The following is a 22,262-nucleotide window of genomic DNA, read 5'->3' as shown; positions in this document are numbered from 1 at the left end:
CTATAGTATTGTCTTTGATTGACATAACTTTTATTCATTTAAATAAAACACTATTTTGAGCACGCGAAACGTCGGATAAATTTAAAATTATGTTAAATAGTTGTAAATTTATAATAATACATAACTTCAATCCGGTCAAAATAGTGTTTTATTTAAATGTATACGACTGTTTGATCCTGAATATTGCACAGAAGATAAAATAAAGTCCCTGCCAGAATCCACTTAAGTGACTGTAATAAAACCGCAACCACCATCTTTTATTTATTATAATGCGTAAAATCCAGGGTAAACGGCGTGATGTTAGAAAGAAAGATTTTGGTTTCGTAACGTTAGGAAGTGGACGGGTATTACGACTACGAGAGAGCAATGGTTGCTGCATCTTGCACAGGACAAGAAACGCTTCACAATACTGACGGCCAACCTCCAGTAATGCAGATGCAAAAGAAAAAGAAGAAGAAACATCTGGAATTTTTACAATAGAACGGTGTACATTCACTTAAATGGAACAAGTATGTTTTCAGGTTGTAATATAGAAACTGATGGCATTCTGAAAGCTTTTTGCATTCAATCTGCGGGAATTTATAAATACGATATAATTACTTTAATCTCGGATGAAATTTGTGGGAAAATACCTATCATTTAATTTACAATTCACGCTATAATAAGATTATTCAAGAGTCATGAGTCAGATTGAACTTAATTAATTCATACAACAACATAGAATATGCCATTATACCTAGGTAACACTGAAAATGTTTAGAAAATGAAACACGGCTTAATGTAGAAAGATGCCAATACTTTCATTGTTTTTCGAAGTAATCTCCGTTCCTCGCTACACATGGTCGCAAATGACAAATGAATGCAATATACTACATTAGGTTACTAAAGAGTTCTAAAATTGAAATTCAAAAAAGTTTTCTTTAGCGATAAGTTTTCTTTAGCGATAAGTTTTCTTTAACTGGCCAATTCTAAACATTTTCAGTGTTACCCACGTATGACCTTATGACCAATTGATAATATTAACACCGTTTTATAAACAAATGATAAGACTTAAGCGACTTCTATTTATTTCCTTACGATAGCTTTATAATTGCCATTTCATCAGTGATCGTGGGTAAGTTCATAACTATTTTTTATTACTTCTAAAATAGATTATATTTGATATTAAGTACTATATTAAGAGGATTTTTACTCATTACGTCGGCATTTAGCCTATGATTCACGATTACTATGTGTTTGTAAACGACATGGAGAAACCAACTATGGACTAGTTTAGAATTCTTTTTAGGGTCATGGGACTCAAGTTTCTAGGCCCTTGGTAAAGACCTAACCTTTGGTCTTCTGTTCCGAGGAGCCCAGAGCTAGGACGTTCGGAAAACGTAAGATACTCAGGGGGATACCATTTTTTACTTTATGCATATTTCATTTGGCGATTGTAGGATAAAATAAGAGTTACGTTGGTGGCTTTAGTGTCCGATGCTCAGCACTAAGGTCGTGAGTTCGAATCACGGCTGTGCACCAATAGAATGTTGTTTCTATTTGCACAATTTGCACTGGCTCCTACGGTGAAAGCAAACGTCGTATCATCATGTATCTGATACAGAAGGCTGATCACCTAGTTGTCTAAAAAATAATAAAATGAGAATGCAATCTGAGGCAAAGACCAATTTAGTGTTGTAGGGCCACTGGATTAAGAGATAATTTATGTTGTTGATATAACATAATTTATTACTAAGAGTTCTATAACAAATAAAGAGGACATTTTTAACGAAACTGTCTGAAAAAATGTTTCAGCGTCCTGAAAACTAGGGTAACATTCTGTAAATTACGATTTTCTAATATGTGATTGACCCTCTCCTGAAACGGTTATAAATCACATTTCAGCCTGCTGAAAAGTTCTCTAACTAGTGGAAAAATCCAGAAACATTGCAGTCGATCCGTCTTTGTAACAAAATGTTAACAGGGATGATTTCGTATGCATTGCATTAAATGTGATTAAACTAATCATATCTAGTACTTCATTAATAGTGCGTACTATTGATACATAGACAAACAAAAAGAAGTATAAATAAAACCAACGGTTTTTATGTAGGTAACATTTACTTTTAAGTAGTTTGTTAACAAGAAGATTAACGAAAAAGAAATAAAAAGAAAAGAAGATAAAAAAAATAAAAATAAAAATAAAAAGAAGTAAAAAAAGTACGTAATAACGTACTTTTTTTACTTCTTTTAATTATATATACCATTATAATAACTACTGTTGATTATGGCCTTTTGCTAAAATAATAATCATTGTATTAATATAAAATATCTCCATTGAACTGTTATCAATCTGACATTTCACCTTTGAATATAATTGATCATTCAAAACAAAAATGTTCTTAGATATTTAAAAACAATGAATAACATTCTTTTGAAAAATATTTTTATACATTAAAACATGAACAAGCTGGTTTTCTGATTGGAATAAGATAGAGCGTATTATTAGTCTCAACTACGTTTAAACCTGAAATGTATAAATTAATTTTGAAAATTTATTTACAGAAATTAAGATGGCAATGAAAATCTTCACGGCTTTCTTGTTGGTAGGCCTCATTTCAGGCGCTCCTACTTCTGTAGAAGACGATGAGAAAATAACAATAACAAAAGAATATTTTCTACGGAACTTCCTTAAATACGAAGGAAGCCATGACATTATAAGCGTAGTTGTACCCTTAAATTCGCTTAATTTTGAAGAAAACAAATCTAGCGAATCCAATTCTGATGAAGACGAAAGTAACGTTACAGTGTTTTTCGTTGAAGCAGATATTGATGAAGCTGGAAAACCTACGTATCAGGGTTTGTATACCTTGAAAAATGGACAAGTCAAGAAGATTTTAGAAAATGGAAGAGATGCAGCTTCCTCTGGCGACAATAGCAGAACTGTATACTTAGCAGCTAGTGATGGTATCTACACATACAAAGAGGATGAGCAAATAGCTGTAAAATATGGTTCTTTAACTGACAGCATCATTGGTATTGCACACATAGCAGAGGGTAATACTTTATACATTTTGACTGATGATCATACAGTTTATGAAGTCCAAAATAATGGTAATGATAAAAGTAAACTTGAAGATATATTTGATGCGCAACAGATAGTATTAGATTACTCAAATAATCTTTACTTCTTTACTCCGGATAAGAAGGTTTATGTAAAGACCACAGAAGGCATAAAAGACATAGTGGGTTTACCAGAAAATTCTACAAAAATCACTCTTATAAAACCACCATTTATTCTAGAAGATGGCATTCCTGTTCTGGTTGATAATGTTGCTTACATTGTTTACTCAAACGGTAGCAGTGAAAATTCTGACTTTGATTTCAAACTTGATGCTATCCCGTCAGCATTTGGCATGGAAGCTGCTTTAATTCAATACTATGCTTATGACAAGAAAATATACGAATACAATATTTTAGTTTTAGCCCTTGGTGAGATTTTAGATGAATTGAAAGAATTTTTTAGCAATAAAACTAACGACATACAGAGTTTAGCTGCAAACAGGAGAGCAAGTCTACGAAGTAAGTGAATATAATGTATGATCTAGTGCTGCTTACCTAAATCTTCAGGAAAAAGCAAGATTATATCAACTATGTAAATTACGTACTAAAATATTATCTTTTATTTTTAACCCAAAATATATATAATACACAATTATGCGTGCCATTATTTTCCATTAACATAAAAAAGAGAACGTTTAAGCCTAAGTCTTCTTTATTTTAATGAGAGGCCTCTTTAGTTGTGTCTATAACCGACATGATAATTTTGGTTAGGTCTGATGGCCATTGAAGAGAAACCCCAAACATATTTCTTAAAAGAACTTCCATTACATTAAACTCATAAATTTTTCCGTCAATAGCAGCTACAAAATATAAAGCGGCATCAATACTAAAAGCCGTAGGTGTTTCTTTTATATAAAAATCTTTTTTTATAGATGTCCCATTAGAATACAACATATACAATGTTCCATCGCCAAAAAATGGAACACCACTATCCATTATAAAAGCAGGTCGTATAAATTTAACACTTTGTAAGTCTTCAGTTACACTAGAAAGATATGATTGTAAATTTCCATCACTTTGTACAATTCGTGGCATACGATCATCACAAGATAAATAATAGATATTGTTAGAAGTATCTAATACAAATTCTAAAGCACAAAGTATTGAATTTACTTTTGTTTTTTTAGTACCATTATTTTCTAGTTTATACAATTTGTATTGCGATGTTAGAAAGTAGATTAGATCTGATCCATTTGCCTTTTGAATCTGAATAATATCATCATGGAATTCGCCAAATTTCTTAGCCGATAACGTTTCTGGATCATACTTATAAACTCCGTCTTTCGCACCAAAATATACTGTTGTATCAAGTCCATAATCCGAAGTTGAATCTCTGCCCCCTTCAAGGATCTCATATGCAGCAAAGTCTTCCAGCACGTATATACAATGTTCTCCATGTATATTTCGATCATACACGGTAAAGAAAATCGTTGGTATATCAGTGTGATCGATGTAAGATCCGCCATCGGCAGGTACTAAGAGTTTTGTTATTGTGTAATTTGATTTAAATATAATACTTTCAGGTCTAAATATTGAGTTATATCTTTTCTGTCCTGAAAATACGTGTATAGAATTTGCTGTTGTTACTAAATAAGATACAGCCGTTATAAATGCCCACATATCTCTGGAACAAAGAAATAATAACACAATATATGTCAAATAACAAAAAATCCTATAGTTAAATATATATAATAATAAAAATATAAACAGCTGTAATGCAAATTTCATTTTCAAGTTAGGATTGTTTTAACCAGTCACAATTTATTTCATGAAAATAAAGGACAAAGAAATTGTGAAGGAGGTGTACTGTTTCTAACTTCGGGCCGTCCAATCAATGGTTAGCTAGTCGAGGATCCTAGGAGGGGGAGGTTGGAGGAACAGTACACCTTCCCTCCTCTACATTGGTGACACCGACGTGATCGTGGTTATTTGTAAGCCCAGATTGTATGTGTCGCTTTAAATATTAAGTTAAATAAGATTCAAAGAACGGTTGATTTAGTAAAACATCATGAAGTTTATATTAATATCTTGCAAGAATCACTTGAGCTCATATAAACTGTAAAACCCAGACTTATAAAAGCCTTGAACATTCTCCCAAGATATATTAAGAGATATATTCTTAGACACAAACAAAATAAAATTATTCTTAGAAAAAAGTTTATTGATGATAACGCGGTCAAAGATGACTTATTTATATATGTGAATAGGTTAATATATAAAAATGTAAGAACATTTATATCATTCTTTCTAAGCCTGAAAAAATTAACAACTTATGTTAAAAATATTATATGGATTTTGGAAAAAAAAATCCCTTTTATTTTGTTGGTCCACAGTTGTGTTTTCAATTTTAAATTGTGTAAAAATAGATCCCTAAGGATCTCTCTCTACATATTAACCACATAAAAATTTTTATTAATATAAGCAATGAAAAGTCTTTTATTTATGAAAAATATTAACCAATATTCGTTCAGTTTTAATAGTATCACGGTACTTGTCCATACACCTATATTATAAGAAAGTAATATACTCTTTATTTGTCATTAGTATAATAAATATTGAATATCTTATTTGAAATTGAAATGATGTTATATAATCGTAAAATAAACCTAGGAATACGACACGCACATCCATTTATGCGTGAAGAGAATTAGTTCCTACATGGTTTTCATTGTTAACCGACAATTTCACCGGATTGTTTGAAGCATTATTAATATAGTATTATGTAGTATGTCTTAGAGATAATTTTCAATTGGCAAAGCTAATTTCGGCTGGGTCAGCTACACGCGTATTAGGTTTAATATCTATCAATTTATAAAAATAAAAAGTATTTGTATATAAGGAACATCCAAAAATTCGAAATTCAAAAGAGTAGAAATGTTTCGAAGACTTTTGTACAAGTTAAGTTTGTCTAGTCGCGGTTTGTAAAGAAATCGAATTAAATGGAAAAGCATGTACTTAGAAATAAATAACTAGGTTCAATAAAATTTCATGTTTTTTTTTAATAACATTATTCATATAGCTCAAACGTCAACAAAAATTTAAATGGAAATACCCGCTTAACACAAGAGTCATCTGACAAAAAAACCAAATTTCTGACTTACCCTAGAGAGGGCAGTAATGACACAGATAATATGGGATGATGATATAGAGTAGTATCCAAAAAGGGGAACAGGGTATCAGAGTTATGAATAGCAAAATGTACATGCTACTACATATGTCTAGCTGAATAATTATAAAAATCTGAAGGTTAAAAAAAATCGAGACAATTAGTTCGACATTTAGATCGTCCGATTTCTCCAACTTGATATTACCACATACTAAAAGGAAATTATAATTTTCTCGCAGTATAGTGGAAATAGTCATTCGCATTTCCTTCCTTCCTATAAAACTAGATATATTGAACTTGCAATGTTTATCTTGTTTCTAAAGTGTAAATGTATTGACAAACGAGAAATCGTTAATATTTTGCGCGATTTTTTTAGATCGACCTCATTTTGTAGTGCATTGAACTACGTTAGCCTGTGACGGCAAAATCGTTACGATATCAGTGTAAATTGTGGCCCTGTGATTGGTGTTTGTGTCCTACTAAACAAGTAAGTGCTTCATAAATTAAATAAATATGCAACTAGACAAATACTCATATCCCTGTCATTATTGTGTAAGCATTAGCATGAAAATTAAGTAGTATAAGACGAAACATGTATTAAAATATTTTTAAATTAAGAATGTGGTTTAAGCATACTATTTTAACCCGCCTTTATTTAATTAAAAGCTGATTAACTGAACATTTTCAATGTAAGAAAAAAAGAATTCACAAAATGTGGGGACTGATGTTATTGTTATTAAATTTTACCAGGAGAACGAAATTGTGTCGTCAATAATTCATGTTTTTTTTTCGGCGCAATAATAGTAATCTATATATTTCAATATTGACAGTAAAAATAATTATTTTTTGATCAATTATTGATCGTCTCGTCATCGTCTAATAAGTACATGTATTATTTATAAATATTCCTCTAAAACACATGTTACCTTTTTATATAATTATGACAACATAATTATTTTTTATAAAAAAATAAGTTATAGCTAATTAATTTTAATAAAAAAACACTATATATATATACGATAAAGATCCGATAGTCTACTTAGCATTGTCTACGTACACTATCGGGAACATAGGAATCACAATTTTGAGGTCAAATTACTAGCAGTATATCTTTTCGAAAGAATAGGAATTCTTCCCATTAATAGTTAAACAGATTATAAAGCTATGTTGTTTATCTCTATTAACATACTTTCCAGTGTAACATTTTGACCTGAGATAAAAGTAAACCTAATTAATCTAATGAAGAACATCAACAACAACTAATGGAATTATCCATGAAACTATAATTGATACAATGTTGTAATGCCAAAACTATATTTTTTTTTCAGAAAAAATGCTGCCTCTACTTATATTCCTGTTTGTAACATCAGCACTAGCAAACGACTGCTCACATAAGTTTCATCGAATGAACTATACTAGATCGGCAATTCTAACGATAAAAGGTTTACCTACAAACCTTGCATTCAATTCTCATACAAATGACCTATATTTCACGTTAATTGATATGGAAACTCTGCAAAACGATGAAATACAGACTAAAATGGATCAATATATTTTAAGAAATGGTGAACCAATAAAAATTGAAAATGTCAATGGTCAAGCCGCAGCCGTAGATTACGAAAATGACAGAGTATACATTGCAAGTGATGATGGACTGCATGTATTAAACAAAACGGACAGAGCCAACTTTATAGCGATGAAAGATGAAGACATTGTCCAACTGTTTAAACCACGACATTCAGATAATATCTACGCGGTGTTCTTCCCTAACAACGAAGTCTATAAGTTTAATTTAACTAGTAACGAAAAGGAAAGGGTTGAAAATGTCCCGTGTGCGTACATATTAGCAGTAGATGGTGACGATAATATTTACTATGAATGCGATTCCAAGTACGTGAGAGTTTTGTTGAAAGGTTTTCAAGAATCTATAGAATTCATGGGCATACCTAAGAACTCTGCTCGGGCGATTACGACTAACGATGACAGCGATGTCGTGTTAGCATCAAACGATGGATTGTATTGGTTAAGGCCGGATAATATAATTCCTAAGAAAATGATGGATTTAGACTATATTCCGGCTGGCATAGCCTTTAACGGTGACAGCTTTTACATATCAACGACTGACGTGATTTACAAATATGAAATGTGCCAATAATTAAATACAACTTTGTGATGCGAAATCGTAGTTTTATTTCATCTAATTCATTGCCATATATAAATATGTATTCACTTATAGAAATCAAATAATTAAAACATTGAACAATATGATTTTGAAACATGAAAGAAATTGAGACAGGCGCATAAAAAGAAAATATAAACGTTATCGAGATTATACATATAATATATTAGATAGGATGCCTAAGTATTTTTTTAGAAAAGTTAAAATTAAACATAAAATTTAATAAAATACAAATATGAATGACTAAAGGTTTACCTTTATTAATTCTTCTTCTCGCCAAATTACTTCAGCAACGTAGGGCCCTGGCAGACTGACATGTTATTATAACTTTTCCTGTATCTAAGAATAGATTGAATGTTTTAAAACTATTACATCACTATTTTTCTAGCGATCCTATTATACATGGTGTTCACCTTAACATATTAAACTGCTTTAGTTCAAAAATCATTTTCCTTGAAATGTACCTTATGAAACGGATATTTATAAAACAATATTTGTAAACATATGTCAGGATTTGGTGTAACTGCCCCCAGGTTCTTACTTTATATACGTCAAGTATAAAAACCTTTAAATAAAAGGTAAGGAGGGCAATAGTTTAATTTTGTCGTAAGAAATATCCAATAATATATTATTAGTCTTAATTTTACCAAGATTGTACTTCTACCCATTATCTGTTAATCCCATTACATTTTATACAAAAATTTTATAATTCACCCGCTATATTATATCCCAAAGACGATATTTACAAACTGGTGTTCGGTGACATAACAATGGTTGTTTTAAAAGAGTCGGATGTCGCCCACATAATTGCAAACTCAGATCACTGCTTAAGCGATCAGTAAGGATTAAGATTTTAATTCAAATTTATTTAAAGAAAATATTAAATAACTAAAATAAATTACCGTTAATTAACTTTATGTTTTCAAATTTTTTTCAGGGATTGACATGTTTCATCATGAAATTGTTAAAATATGGATCAATTGTATTGTTCGCTTTGTTGGCTTCAATTTATGCTGAAAAATGTGAAAGGATCAAGATTGGTAATGAATATTATAAACGTCACCTTATTGCTGCCATCGACGGCTACCCCACAGGAATGGTCATAGATCCAAGAACAGATAATATATTCTTCCTACTTCATAAACGGAACTACACAAAGGGAATTCACATTTTGAAACACGGATCTTTAGGAATCAAGGAGCTACCAGTGGCCGATGATTATATTGGACAATGTATTGGAATCGATGTGGCTAACAATATAATTTATATAGGAACGAATCAAGGTTTAGTTACTTATGACTATTCAAGACCGGATATAAGTGTGGAACGACCAATCGGTGATGACGACATCAGGAGTATATTTATAGACAAAACAGATAATCAGATGTATATTACAACGGGCCATAATCATGAAATATTCAAGTTTGTTAATGGTTCGGCCGCTGTAAAAAGATACGATAAGATCCCGAAAGCTTACAACTTTATATTAGACAGTAAAGGGAACGATTTTTATGAATACGTTGACGGGAGATTGTATTTCTTTCCAATAGATTTGTATGAACCTATACAGTACAAAGGTTTCTCTAGGGAGCTGAAATATATATTGAAACTGAATAACCACGACGAAGCCATTGTAGCAGTAAAAGGATCTTTATTTAGATTGTTTACCAGAAGTATTTTACCAGTTAAGATAGGACAGTTGGGCTTCAAAATTACAGGTTTAGCTTTTGATAACAAAAAAAATATCATTATAGGCACAAGAGGCAAGATTTACAGATACAAACCAATAGATACTAATGATCCATGTCCTCCTGATGACTACTTTATGACCAGTATATAACTTTTTATGTAAAATAAATCAATGTTTAGAACCTAATAAATAATCTTTGGCATAATAAGTGTTTTATTTTGATTAATATTTTTGAGTCTAACACTTTCAAGGCATTTAATTTAATTAACTTGATCAAAAAATAAATTTAAAAAAGCAAAACGTTATACGGGCTCGTCCGGGATTTGAACCCGGGACCTCTCGCACCCTAAGCGAAAATCATACCCCTAGACCAACGAGCCGGTTAGCAAGTTCTCGAAATTGTAGTAAGTAACCTAAACATAAACCATAAAAGTTTTATAATGCGAACATATAATTTATTCAATTTTTATAAGCCTGTTCTTGCCTCAATCCTAAGAAGTATGTGACGCCCTCTGGTATAAGTTTTGCATAACCTCATCGTTCTAGATAACTAAATTCCGAATACTATTTTATCGACAACGTTGCGTTAACGGTAATTAGCTAATTAAGGGCAAGCGGTTCACATGACATAATCTATTGTTAGACTAATTTGTTTACAAAACATGTAGTCTATTCATTTGTGAATACAAATTTTTAATCGAAAATACTTACAAGGATAGCTCTGCCATAGTATAGATAGGAGGGAGAGAAAGATAGTTCAAAGAAATTGTTAACGTAAAATTGTAAAAACCGTTAGATTGTAATCTATCGGTTATCGGTTATCGGTATTCGGTAGATTGTACTACACTAACTTAGTTATCATTCAAACTTCTTTGGTCAATTACAGATTAATTTTACTTCCCAACAATTTCATATAACTACCGAATAATAATACGTTAAATTCCAAGCAGTATGTTGAGTTGACAATCTTTCGACAGTTTACAATCTCGCGAGATAGATTACAATCTAACGGTTTTTACAATTTTACGGTGACAAATATAAAACAAATACGGTGGCGTAACAGTAACTTTATCCATGGTACATGCACAAACAATAAACATAATTTTTTTATATTCACTTGCACTTCCTTCGTGTTTTTCATAGCTATTTAAGTACTGTAAACCGTTAAATAACCAAAATTGATAAGGCGTATTTAATTTTAGGTATGAAATTCAAGGCTCTGAAATTTACTTAGGTATTTTAAAAAACTTTATAGAAATACGCTACAAAGATATATATATATATTTATTTATTTTTTAACTTAATCAGGGTACTCCGCTCTTCCAATGGAATAATGAAATAGTAACTTAACAATTTTTGAAACTAAAATACAATATTATAAAGAAAAAAAGAAATCTAAGAATAATTACAAAACTAAGGACATAGGTATACATTGTTGAGATTTACAGGTTTACATTTGTACGCACCAGAATGATAATCTTAAGGAAGGGGTGGATGGGATGGGAGGTGGAGGGTGGTAGTGTAAAATAGTGTAAATGGTGCAATGAGGAAATTAAGAATGGTAAAATTATACTTGAACTAGCAATATAGTGAAGTGAATGAAGCCACATGGTAATTAATGTTTTAATTTCTAATAATAATTTAGGGTAAATATTAAGGATTCTATTATTGACCTGGCATGGCTTCCCTAAACCCCACTGCCACCAACTTTGCACGATCTTGAATTGAAGTACATATAATAGTTTAATGATGTGTCTGTTAAAAATGTTACACCAAATTTATCTTTTTTTACTTACTCGAATATTTTTTAAAAGTCTTACGATTTGGTTATGTATCAGTAATACAGTAATAATATGCCTAATCTTATTACTTTATAACCCCTACATAAGTTTAAGTTATTTTAAAATATATTTAAAGGCCCTTATTATGTATAACGCCCCCACTTATTGTAGGAGTCAGAATTTAAAGTAACTCAGATTCTCCAATCAACCAGTTACAAGAGAACGTTTTGGCGCGCGGACGCCATTTTTAATTATTGTTTTTTAATCCATAGAACAATATTATAATTTTGTAATCTGTGAAATGTGTGTCAATGAAGTAATTAACTAAATATTTATTCTATCTGCATGAATTTGGATTGAGAAAAAAGTAAGGTATGGTTTGATTTGTTTAATAATATAAAATGATAATACGAATAATTATAGATAAATATAGGCATATATTGATATAACTGGTAGGATTATTAAGAAAAATAAACTAAAATTAATTGTTATTATTATGTGCTTATAAAATAAAACTAACGTAGTATGTGCCATGTTTACAGTATCTAGTATATCAGATGATATCATAGAACGTATATCATTATTTGTTCTTACTAAGAAACAAATACAAAAAAAATATAAATATTTAAAAAAAACGAAAAATATATTTAAAATATATTTTTTGATTGATTATAAATTAAATACGTATTTGAAAATATTTTCTTAAATTATAGCAAAACCATAACCATTATAGAACTTAAAACGTATAGTTAACTTATTATAATGAACTTCTTTGTCACAAGCTCTCAAGGAGTTCAACTTTCGTTCGTAAACTTTAACCGGTGAACTTTACTGGTCGATGGTTACCTCATGTCATTCTAAATAATATATTAAATGTATGTATTATTATTAAGTCTTAGTACTTAACAATCGTAATTGATATTTTGTTGTCTTCGTCCCCATGTGTGGGTTTATAATAAGTGATAGATATTTTGGGTCAATTAGATCTCTCACTTAAGTCACTTAGAAGACTTGGAGGATAATGGGAATTTTCTCTCGTTCATATAAGTTCAGTATGCAGAGAGACACTATATCTAATGATATTATTAATGAATTAAAATATTATAGCTAAAGCTACACATAGTGTAATTATACCGATGGAAATTTTGCGAAACTAAACTAACGCAATAAAGTTATATTACGAAAAATGTTAATTATGAATTTTCTATAGAATAAATGAATTTGAGTAAATTGGGTAATATGCGTTTTTACATTTATTTTTCGACATAACGCACGCAAATTCTTTTCCTTGGTGATTCGTGACCTGGTTCGTAAGTTTATACATTTAAATAAAGTTAGCGAAACGAGCTGCTAATAGTTGTACTTAAATTAAGGCTAAATTCCTATATGAATAACTTATATGAATGGTAAACCACCGAACTTCTGACCTCCATACATAATTACCTAATACATTACATAATATCGGAACCAACTGACGAGGAAGTATGCATATTGCCGAGATTTCGTACGTGACATGCTCAAGATTGCTCAAGAATGCTATGTATTCCAATAGGAACGTAGATAAAATGCGTAGATAGGTCTAAATAAAACTGTAGCCTAATATACCAAATAGTAAGTGTTTATTAGTTATTTCGGTATAAAGAAACCAGATTATTTTATATGATTATATTAAAATGAGTATATTATATGCTACAGTATCTACTATTTATTCGCCCAAACTATGTTACTTAAAGAAACTTTTGTCTTGTTTATTTATTATACGAAAGTACTAAACACTAAACACAGCAAAATGTTTATAAATGGTTTTGCACGATGCAATACCTTTTCCACAAGCTTTTGGTAGGTCCGGATTATGAAGTCTGGAGGCCTCGGGGCAATAAAGGAGTGTAGGCCCCTGGCCCCAAATTATTTTCCAAATAAAATGATTTATTTTTTAAGAAGAGTTTTTAATCAATAATTTATTGTGACCAAGTAGATTTATCAAACATATTAAAATATATCAAAAGAAAAGTTGTTTAATAGGCGGAATTAAAAAAAAAATAGCCGAAGTCTCTATTGTGGTCCTCTTGTCCCCCGGTCCTTCCTTAAATTCGGCCCTGGCTTTATGTAATCGATATATGGACATAAAATGTTTATTTTATCGCAATTTAGTTAGGAAAGCGATTGCAAAGATTAACTTGCTCTAAAAGCATTTTAAATATCCACGTGATATATGGTACTTGATATTTCCCAGATTTCCTAATTATGAAACGGTGACAGCGGAATTGCCAGTCTAAATATAAATGCGATGAAATGTTAAAAATTTCATTTCACATTTATTTTTACGTTCGCATTCATACCATGTTATTTTATTATACAATTATTTGATTCGTCTTGTGTATCACAAGTTTGAAATGGATTTCCATACAATTTCATTTTTTTAACTTAAATTATGTATAATGTGTAATGTGTATAAACAGTGTAATGAAAAAATACCTTTTTGACTTACTTGACTGTTATAACTGCCAAAACATGAAAACCTTATCCCTTTAAATCACGTTGAAGTATCGAAAAGAACAGCGCCCACTTCGCCAGCAATATTATCGGGAAATATTCAAAAATTATTTTAAATCATAAATATATTATACTATACGATGATACTCAACGTAAAATTGTGATATTTTTTTTGCACTGACATTGACGTTTATGGTTTTATCTACACTAGCTGTCAACCCCTCTATAAGCCCCTTTATGCTATATTATCTTTCATATTTTAATTCTTAAGTATTTTATGTGTCTATGTTACAAATGACACAAACATTATATGGTATACAAGTATATTACGATGAAAATTTTAATTATTAAATTGTTAACACTTTGAATTCGTTAAAAATTTCTCATCCGATAAGGCACTATCAGTGATCGGTTGAAACAGAAAGTTTGTGAGAACCTTTTATTACCGACAACTTGTGTATTCTCACGCGTTTATGGTTTTTTTCGTTACAAAAGAGGTTTGATTCGAGAAAGAAAGACTAAATAGCACATCTAAGAGTCTTGTTGGCGATCTACATATTTTTTATGTATCACCTCCATTACAATTATTGATATAAATAAAATGCGAATTGTATATGAATTACTAAAATGTTAAGGACTGTATCATCTAGCTATGTATAGTATGTATAAACGAATTTTATCCTTGGGCCTGCGACAATCTTAATGTATATAAATTACGCGTCACGTTGTTTGTCCGCTATGGACTCCTAAACTACTTAACCGATTTCAATCAAATTTGTACACTGTGTGCAGTTTGATCCAACTTAAAAGATAGGATAGCTTACATCACAATTTATACCTACAATATTATTTTATTGCAAAATATTTGTTTACTACTATGTAATATAATAAAAACCTTAGTCTGCTAGTTTCGTATATTTTCTTAAGTTCAAAGACGTTTTATGAAGATTACATGAAATACTTTTACAGATTAGAGTTCAATGTGTTGACATACGGTTGCCAGACTTCTAATAAAATTCTAAAAAAATTTGGACAACCTATATTTTTTTATAGAACAGGGGGCAAACGGGCAGGTGGCTCACCTTATGTTAAGTGATATGAAGCCCATGAACACTTTCAATGCCAGAGGGATCGCGAGTGCGTTGCCGGCCTTTTAAGAATTGGTACGCTCTTTTCTTGAAGGACCCTAAGTCGAATTGGTTCGGAAATACTTCAGTGGGCTAATATAACTAGCTAACTATTATATTATTCCGCAGCTCATACTAAACAAACTACATTAAAGCAAAACAAATACAGAGAGGTGACTAAAGAATCCACTTACATATTACGGCATAAGTCAACATCCGTTTTTTATATTTTGTGCGGATCTTTCGTAAAACCATAAAACAGAACTAGGATATCCTTAATGTCTAAATCACGGTCCTAAAACTTGTTTAATATGGACAGTGAAAGTACCGAGTGTTGGGATGGCAAAAAGCTACCCATGAGTTTCTTATTAGTTTCATGTTAAACTTGATTTTAATTGAATATTAATTACCAAGTTTTCTCGGACGTTTTCCGGGATAAGGTGAAAATTACCGATTCGCTTGTTCATTAGAGTCCAATTACGTATATAAAACCTTGTGCTCATTTAAAAAAGCTTGGAATTTTATTAAAATTTTACGCACTCCATTGAAGCTACCGGTTTCTAGGAAAGTAATTCATTTAGAGTAACGTAAGCATTACATCCGTTTATCTATTTGGAAGATAATAAAAATTATGACATAATGATATACAACCTGACCCACAATTTAGGCATAGAGAAAGTTTGAACAATATATTTTGTGCATTGCGAAATACATACATAATATCTACACAATTATAATGATAAATTGCTTTAAAATTAAATAAGTAATAGAGATTTAAACTATATAAACGATATAAACTTTATTTTTTGTTTCTAAGTTATCCTAACTTCTGATTCATCTTAATAATGATTTTAAAAAAGTTGTCTGTACTCAGTATTTCTAACAGAATATATATATATATATTTGTTATTGAATTCTCTTAACATTACAGAAATGTTTTCTTTATATTTTGATCGATATCTGCCTTGCGATTCTGTAACTCACTTTTCGAACTCTCGTGTGTCGTGAAGCAGTCATTTTACGATTTGGCATTCTGATAAACAATAAACTACAAGCTCCCTCCTTATCGAATCGCAAGGCTGTTTAAAACTCAATACATTTACCACTGGAGGTCACGATATCATTACATAGTAAAGCCCATTAACAATTATTTCACATTATTAATCTTGTTGTGTAGAATCAAGATTTTTTGACTTATACTTCAACTTCAAATCTTTACTTAATTATTCTTTATTTACAGATACAATGGCGCATTCACGAGGGAATTTGGTCACAGCCTTGATTTTATTCACATTACAAATTGCCACGCCGGCGAAAAATAATGCCAGACCTGTCTACGAAGTAATAAATGAACAAGCTAGAATGGACGACATACGATTATCTAGCGCTCCTGCTATTCTTCCTTACGGCAATCCTTTAGCTGGTAATTCTGCGCAAAATGCAAGACTACATGCTAGCAACCAGCAAGCTATGTTCAACGCAGAAAGAATACGGCAACATAAAGCACAACTTAAAAGACTAACTCAAGGTCCACCACTAATAGATAGCTATATGAAAGCCTATCATGAATCCCAAGAAAGTCATCAACAAGCATTAGAAGAACAACAAGCTACAGTACAAGACATAGAAACAACAACTCCAGTAACAAGCCATAGAATTAGAAGTAGGCCATCACAAAATAGGCAAAGAGCAAGTAATCGTGATAGAAGTGGAATTCAGAAACAAGAATTTAAAAGCAGGACAATAAGTATAGAGCCAGAAAAACTAAGTAGAGGTGTTAACGAAAGAAGTAGAAACCATAGATCGTATAGCTCTATAGAATATGAACAATACTTACAATCGAAACTTCCACTAGCTTATTTGACAGCAACCGGTCTGGATCAAGGTGTAACCATAAAATCAAATGGAAATGCTGGAATAACAAAAGAACAAAATATAGAGTCGAGTAACCTACATACAACAGCTATATCTAGCCCAAGTAAATATCTACCAAAAGCCTATCAATCTATGAAAGAAATAAATGCACTAGAATCGATACTTAGAAAAGAACCTACCGATCAATTAACTGAATTACAAACATTGCTTAATGCAGACAAAACTCACGATAACTTTCAATATTCCTTAAAAGATCCATCTGAGTACCACGATCCCAAAAGTAACAATGATGCATTTGAGCAGATTCCAAGCACATATCCCAGTGCTTATACTGTAAAAGATCACACTCCTATTACAGAAGAAATTGATGATATCGAAAACCCTACGCCATACCAAAATACCTTTGTGATACCTCAAGTAACTACTATAGCACCTGTATCTACGGTCACTAAGAGTTATTACAAAATTGAAGTAGGTAGTCAAACTTTTAGTAGCGCTTTAAGCCCCAACAAGATCAATGAAGAATTAACTCTTAATCAAGATGAAGATAGTAGTCATGAAAATATTGGTGATAGCTATATTAATTACCCTGACGGTATTCAACATTTAGCAGAAGATGGGACCGGTGTATCAGCATATGGTGATGAAAATGTAAGTAATAAATTAAGGTTTAAAAGATCTGAACTGGACACTGAACCTTTCCTTGTACCTGTATCTAATGAAACAATAACTGAAACACAAACTCCTTCAAATACCACTGACAACCCTGTTGCTGAATCTTTGCGACGTCCATTTCACAAAAAACGTAATGATTTTGATATTTTCTTAACACCTGACTTCCAAATCGGTGAAGCGTCAGAGTACGATTACGACGAGACTCCGAAACGTCCTACTCCAAAATATGAATCGTTTTATGGTGATGATGATTATTATGATGATTTTGGCAATGAGTATGATGAAAGGCCTATCAGCCTAGCAGAACAGCCATTGCAAAATACTCATGCCTCTTACCCAAGTGGCATAAAGGGAAGCTTCTCACATAGATATGGAGAATTTAGACGCCCAAGCCCCGGTCCTGTCTATGGCCTTCCTCCAACTTCATCTTACGGTGTCCCCTCTCTATATGAACCACAGACATTCAATCCTTCACCGTACATAACACCAGTCAATTCGCTATTACCAAATGTGTTGGAGCCGGTTTACATGTTGACACAGTCGCAATTAAGACAATTAATTGGCCAACCAAACCTTAATATTGAACATTTAGATGTATATCAAGTTTCTAAAGGTAAAAAGAAAGTGCATTACCCCCGGAAATTTAGGAAACGGTATCCGTACAAACAAAGAAACGTTAGAAATAAATTACACAAACTACACAAGTTGAAATTAGTATAAGAAAATGGTGATATTTATTCTTGAATGTCCAGTATTGTATGAAGACTATTTTAAGATATTGTTGAAGCGTTTCAATTAGGTTTTGTATTAATATTAAATTATTATTTGCACTACAATACTTTTTTTATTATTTAATATTAAAGTATTAAATAGAAAAATAAATCAATATTTAGTACCTAATAATGGCATTAAAGACGCAAGACACTTAAATTAAATATTCATAGTTATAATTACATATTATGATAATTATATTTATGAAAGCAACTTTAAACGCAACTAGGTTTTTGGGGTTACGAACTAAAATGCAAATATTATTAGTATGTAATTTATTTATTTTAAATAGATAAGAATATAATGAATTATTCAATATAATATATACCTAATGTATTTACTTGAAACGGTTTTAAATGATACTATTATTACGAATTTAATGTACAAGTTTTGTCATAAGCACAAGAAATCGAGTTAGACAAATGAAATTAAACATTAGCACAAGCAATATCAGTACTACTTTGCTAGTTACTAATATTAATTTATGAATGCCAAACAGGATTTTTGCTAGTTGCCTTTGGTTGGATCTTTATTTATTAATAAGATATTTTAATGATACTGTAATATTTTATTATTAAAGATCGAAAATTTCGGGACACTTATATAATTTACTAATTACGTTAAATAATTACATATAATATGATTGTAGAACTATGATAATTAAACACGTTAACACTGTTTTTTCTTTTTAATGTGTAATACTAGCAGAAACAAAGACAACATAAACTGTGTGAAAAAATATGATTAAGTTGCGAAAAATAAACAAAGACATGATGTCAATCTGATATCCTAAGGTCAGACGGTTTTTAATTATTCAATAACATTTTTTTATTAATGTATTACATATTTACATTTGTTGAGTAGCGCACCTTAATTTCGCACTTGCGCATTTTAAAGAAATATTATGCTTTAAAGTTGTGTCAAAGGCAATTAAGAATAATTGTATGTACTTGGTTTTTCTTTAATTGTCTTTGGTTGTATGTTTTATATTTTTTTTAATTTAAATTAAATTTTTTGAAGTGAAACTTCTTTATCGAGGTTGGAAAAAAATTTAGTGTAACATTTTTCCGTTACGCGTCACATGTTACGGTTACGCGTCACATTTGACCGTTACGCGCGTCTTTTTCTCGTCCCTACCACGGTTGATTCGAAGAGATTCTAAACCAATAATAACAAAAATTTATAATAACTGTAACAATGATACTAAAAATTATATTACAATTTATGAAAATCTGTAATAATCTTAGTGGTAATTGTATTATTTGTATTCAAGTCTGTGATATTAAAATCCTTTTGTTAAACTTTATCTAATTTAACTTTATTTAACTAATTTCTGTAAAGTTAGTTGCATATAGATAATTTTACGAAAAATAAGGTCATAAAGAAGTTTCACTTCTAACGTGTGTACACTAGTACACGCACATTTTTGATACTATTATTTATTAATATTGAATCTAAGTCAATTATTACACATATAACACCAATTCAAACATAAGCTTACAATAATTTTACATTCCGCAATTTGTAATTAGAAAATTAACGGAACATCGTAATCATTGCAGCTTCCTCCCTATCGTCTATTATCAATTTTCTTTATACATTTACCTATGATTAAATAATTTTAATTGCAGTTGCACTACGCAGCGAACTACGAGTTCGGTTATAGGGTAAGAGACCCATCCAGTGGTAATTACTTCGGCCAATACGAAACAAAGGCAGGCGAAAAAACCAGTGGGCATTATCATGTGTTGCTTCCCGATGGAAGAATGCAAAAGGTGCAGTACTCCGCGGGACCCAGCGGATACCACGCAGACATAAGTTACGATCACTTGGCAAGCTAAGTCACGGGATTTTTGTCTAATATTAGTTTGGCTTAAACAACAAGTCATTATCTAGTCGTGAGAAATCGCATAGATATTTCTATATAATTTAAAATTCAATTGATACGTCAAAACATTGATAGCGACTATTAGTAACCTACAATACATATGTAAAACTGTTTTGATTGTCAGATCAAACGATTGTCTATTTAACGTGTTAAAACTAAAGCTTAAGCTAGCAAGGTTCTTTGGTATATGCTTTTTTTGTATTAATAGCACACAAATTAAGAACTTAAATCTGGTAAATAATATAAACGCTTTCTTTAAAGAGATGTAGTTATACGTCGTTGACGAAGAAAAGGACTTCTTCAAGGAAAAAAATTCAAACGCAATACAACATTTTATTTATTTAAGTTAGAACTAGAACAATATTTATTTTTAAACGTAAATAATACAATATATACATAGAAATAATAATGACAAAATTACATTAATATAAGTACGCTAAGTTAATTTTTTTTTTACAGTTAATATTCGTTATTATAAAAACAAATTCTAAACGAACTACACCACGAAAATGGCAACAAAACTTAGATGCCAAAATATATATGCGCCAAAGTTTCCCGCCAAATGTGAAAACTCTAGAAAGCTGTCATTTTAAAGCTGTATGTATACTGACAAATTCATGCATACATATCAGTATTGCCAACTTTAGGAAGTTTCTTCAATGGGAATGTCATATTATATTTATATATTTTTGTCGTAAACAATTCATATGAATTCTAAAATTCTTAACATTTGCATTTAGTGACCCTTTTGGAGGAGTGGATCAGCGCTCCGTTGAATTTTTTTTAATTCGGCTTTGGAAAAGTTAAAAATTTAGATCTAAGCTTTAAAACTTTTTTTTAATATAGTATTCCTTTTGCAATCAACAAAATATCTTAAGGGCGGATAATGATAGCAGTCAAACTGTTAAGTCAATGTGGTAAGAGCCTTATAAAATCTAATATTCGAAGACTGACATTATCGTGCTTCCTGTATTACATAAACACAAAGTAATAATAATTATACTCTGTTTAAAAGTTACTTGTCAAAAGCGAAAGTTTTGGGCCGTCATTATGATGCAATAGTGAATAGATCATAATAATCTCACTTTAGATTATTATAGAATTACCATCACATTAACCATTTGACGTATTTTTAAGTATAGTTTTTAGGTTAGGTATAGACCGATTTAAGTAATTGAATTAACATAGCGTTGAGTGTAGCGGTTATTTGTCTATGTTTATTTTACACACTCATTTTCTGAAGGTGACGTTATATTGACATTTTATTAGTTGTCTTAGTTATCTACAATTAAAGGAAAAGTCTACGAAAGACTAGGCGGTATAGTCGAAAAGAAAAAAAAGCGTTATCTACTACACTACATACTATATAACCATTATATATTGTATAGCTTCGAATGTATATTATATGTTAAACGTTATACCAAACTTAGGTCTAGCTATAGAGTGCAGTGTACTTGCATTGCTTGTACAGTAGAACCTCGATAACGTAAACCTCGGTAACATAAAAACCTCTGTTACTTCAAAAAATACTATGTTCCCTTCCCATCAGAGCCCAAAACCTCTATAACTTAAAAT

General features: G+C 30.8%; 5 protein-coding genes and 1 non-coding gene across 9 annotated transcripts; 4 read left to right on the top strand and 2 right to left on the bottom strand.

The window, feature by feature from the left end:
• The first annotated feature begins 999 nt into the window (after positions 1 to 999).
• Positions 1,000 to 3,697, top strand: LOC125052676. Its single transcript, XM_047653649.1, has 2 exons — positions 1,000 to 1,114; positions 2,545 to 3,697. The coding sequence occupies exon 2, from the start codon at positions 2,553 to 2,555 to the stop codon at positions 3,567 to 3,569; it is 1,017 nt and encodes a 338-aa protein (XP_047509605.1). The 5' UTR covers positions 1,000 to 1,114; positions 2,545 to 2,552; the 3' UTR covers positions 3,570 to 3,697.
• A 50-nt stretch (positions 3,698 to 3,747) lies between these two features.
• LOC125052675 lies at positions 3,748 to 5,278 on the bottom strand. Its single transcript, XM_047653648.1, has one exon. It carries the CDS (start codon positions 4,828 to 4,830, stop codon positions 3,760 to 3,762), a length of 1,071 nt encoding a protein of 356 aa, XP_047509604.1. The 5' UTR covers positions 4,831 to 5,278; the 3' UTR covers positions 3,748 to 3,759.
• A 1,193-nt stretch (positions 5,279 to 6,471) lies between these two features.
• LOC125052523 lies at positions 6,472 to 8,388 on the top strand. Of its 2 annotated transcripts, none has more exons than XM_047653420.1 (2): positions 6,472 to 6,699; positions 7,537 to 8,388. In XM_047653420.1, exon 2 carries the CDS (start codon positions 7,542 to 7,544, stop codon positions 8,361 to 8,363), a length of 822 nt encoding a protein of 273 aa, XP_047509376.1. In that variant the 5' UTR covers positions 6,472 to 6,699; positions 7,537 to 7,541; the 3' UTR covers positions 8,364 to 8,388. The 2 variants fall into 2 exon arrangements, with proteins under 2 accessions (XP_047509376.1, XP_047509375.1); XM_047653419.1 differs by having other exon boundaries at positions 6,480 to 6,695.
• A 141-nt stretch (positions 8,389 to 8,529) lies between these two features.
• LOC125052522 lies at positions 8,530 to 10,272 on the top strand. The gene is made up of 2 exons (XM_047653416.1): positions 8,530 to 9,225; positions 9,325 to 10,272. The coding sequence occupies exon 2, from the start codon at positions 9,343 to 9,345 to the stop codon at positions 10,225 to 10,227; it is 885 nt and encodes a 294-aa protein (XP_047509372.1). The 5' UTR covers positions 8,530 to 9,225; positions 9,325 to 9,342; the 3' UTR covers positions 10,228 to 10,272.
• A 113-nt stretch (positions 10,273 to 10,385) lies between these two features.
• Positions 10,386 to 10,457, bottom strand: Trnap-agg. The gene has a single exon. It is a non-coding gene; the product is annotated as a tRNA-Pro (tRNA).
• Positions 10,458 to 12,076: 1,619 nt separating this feature from the next.
• Positions 12,077 to 20,934, top strand: LOC125052720. Of its 3 annotated transcripts, XM_047653715.1 has the most exons (3): positions 12,077 to 12,230; positions 16,719 to 18,004; positions 20,431 to 20,934. In XM_047653715.1, the coding sequence occupies exons 2-3, from the start codon at positions 16,724 to 16,726 to the stop codon at positions 20,638 to 20,640; spliced, it is 1,491 nt and encodes a 496-aa protein (XP_047509671.1). In that variant the 5' UTR covers positions 12,077 to 12,230; positions 16,719 to 16,723; the 3' UTR covers positions 20,641 to 20,934. The 3 variants fall into 3 exon arrangements, with proteins under 3 accessions (XP_047509671.1, XP_047509670.1, XP_047509669.1); XM_047653714.1 differs by lacking the exon at positions 20,431 to 20,934 and having other exon boundaries at positions 12,077 to 12,225; positions 16,719 to 18,879; XM_047653713.1 differs by lacking the exon at positions 20,431 to 20,934 and having other exon boundaries at positions 16,719 to 18,879.
• Positions 20,935 to 22,262: the final 1,328 nt, after the last annotated feature.

The sequence above is a fragment of the Pieris napi genome, chromosome 9 (assembly GCF_905475465.1).
Source record: "Pieris napi chromosome 9, ilPieNapi1.2, whole genome shotgun sequence".
NCBI classification, from domain to species: Eukaryota; Metazoa; Arthropoda; class Insecta; order Lepidoptera; family Pieridae; genus Pieris; species Pieris napi.
Note: the sequence above shows the minus strand (reverse complement) of the source record. Positions and strands in the feature narration are given on the sequence as shown.

Excerpts from the sequence above, each read along its gene's own strand:
- LOC125052522 (XM_047653416.1), top strand. The coding sequence starts at position 9,343 with ATGAAATTGTTAAAATATGGATCAATTGTATTGTTCGCTTTGTTGGCT.
- LOC125052523 (XM_047653420.1), top strand. The coding sequence starts at position 7,542 with ATGCTGCCTCTACTTATATTCCTGTTTGTAACATCAGCACTAGCAAAC.
- LOC125052676 (XM_047653649.1), top strand. The coding sequence starts at position 2,553 with ATGGCAATGAAAATCTTCACGGCTTTCTTGTTGGTAGGCCTCATTTCA.
- LOC125052675 (XM_047653648.1), bottom strand. The coding sequence starts at position 4,830 with ATGAAATTTGCATTACAGCTGTTTATATTTTTATTATTATATATATTT.
- LOC125052720 (XM_047653714.1), top strand. The coding sequence starts at position 16,724 with ATGGCGCATTCACGAGGGAATTTGGTCACAGCCTTGATTTTATTCACA.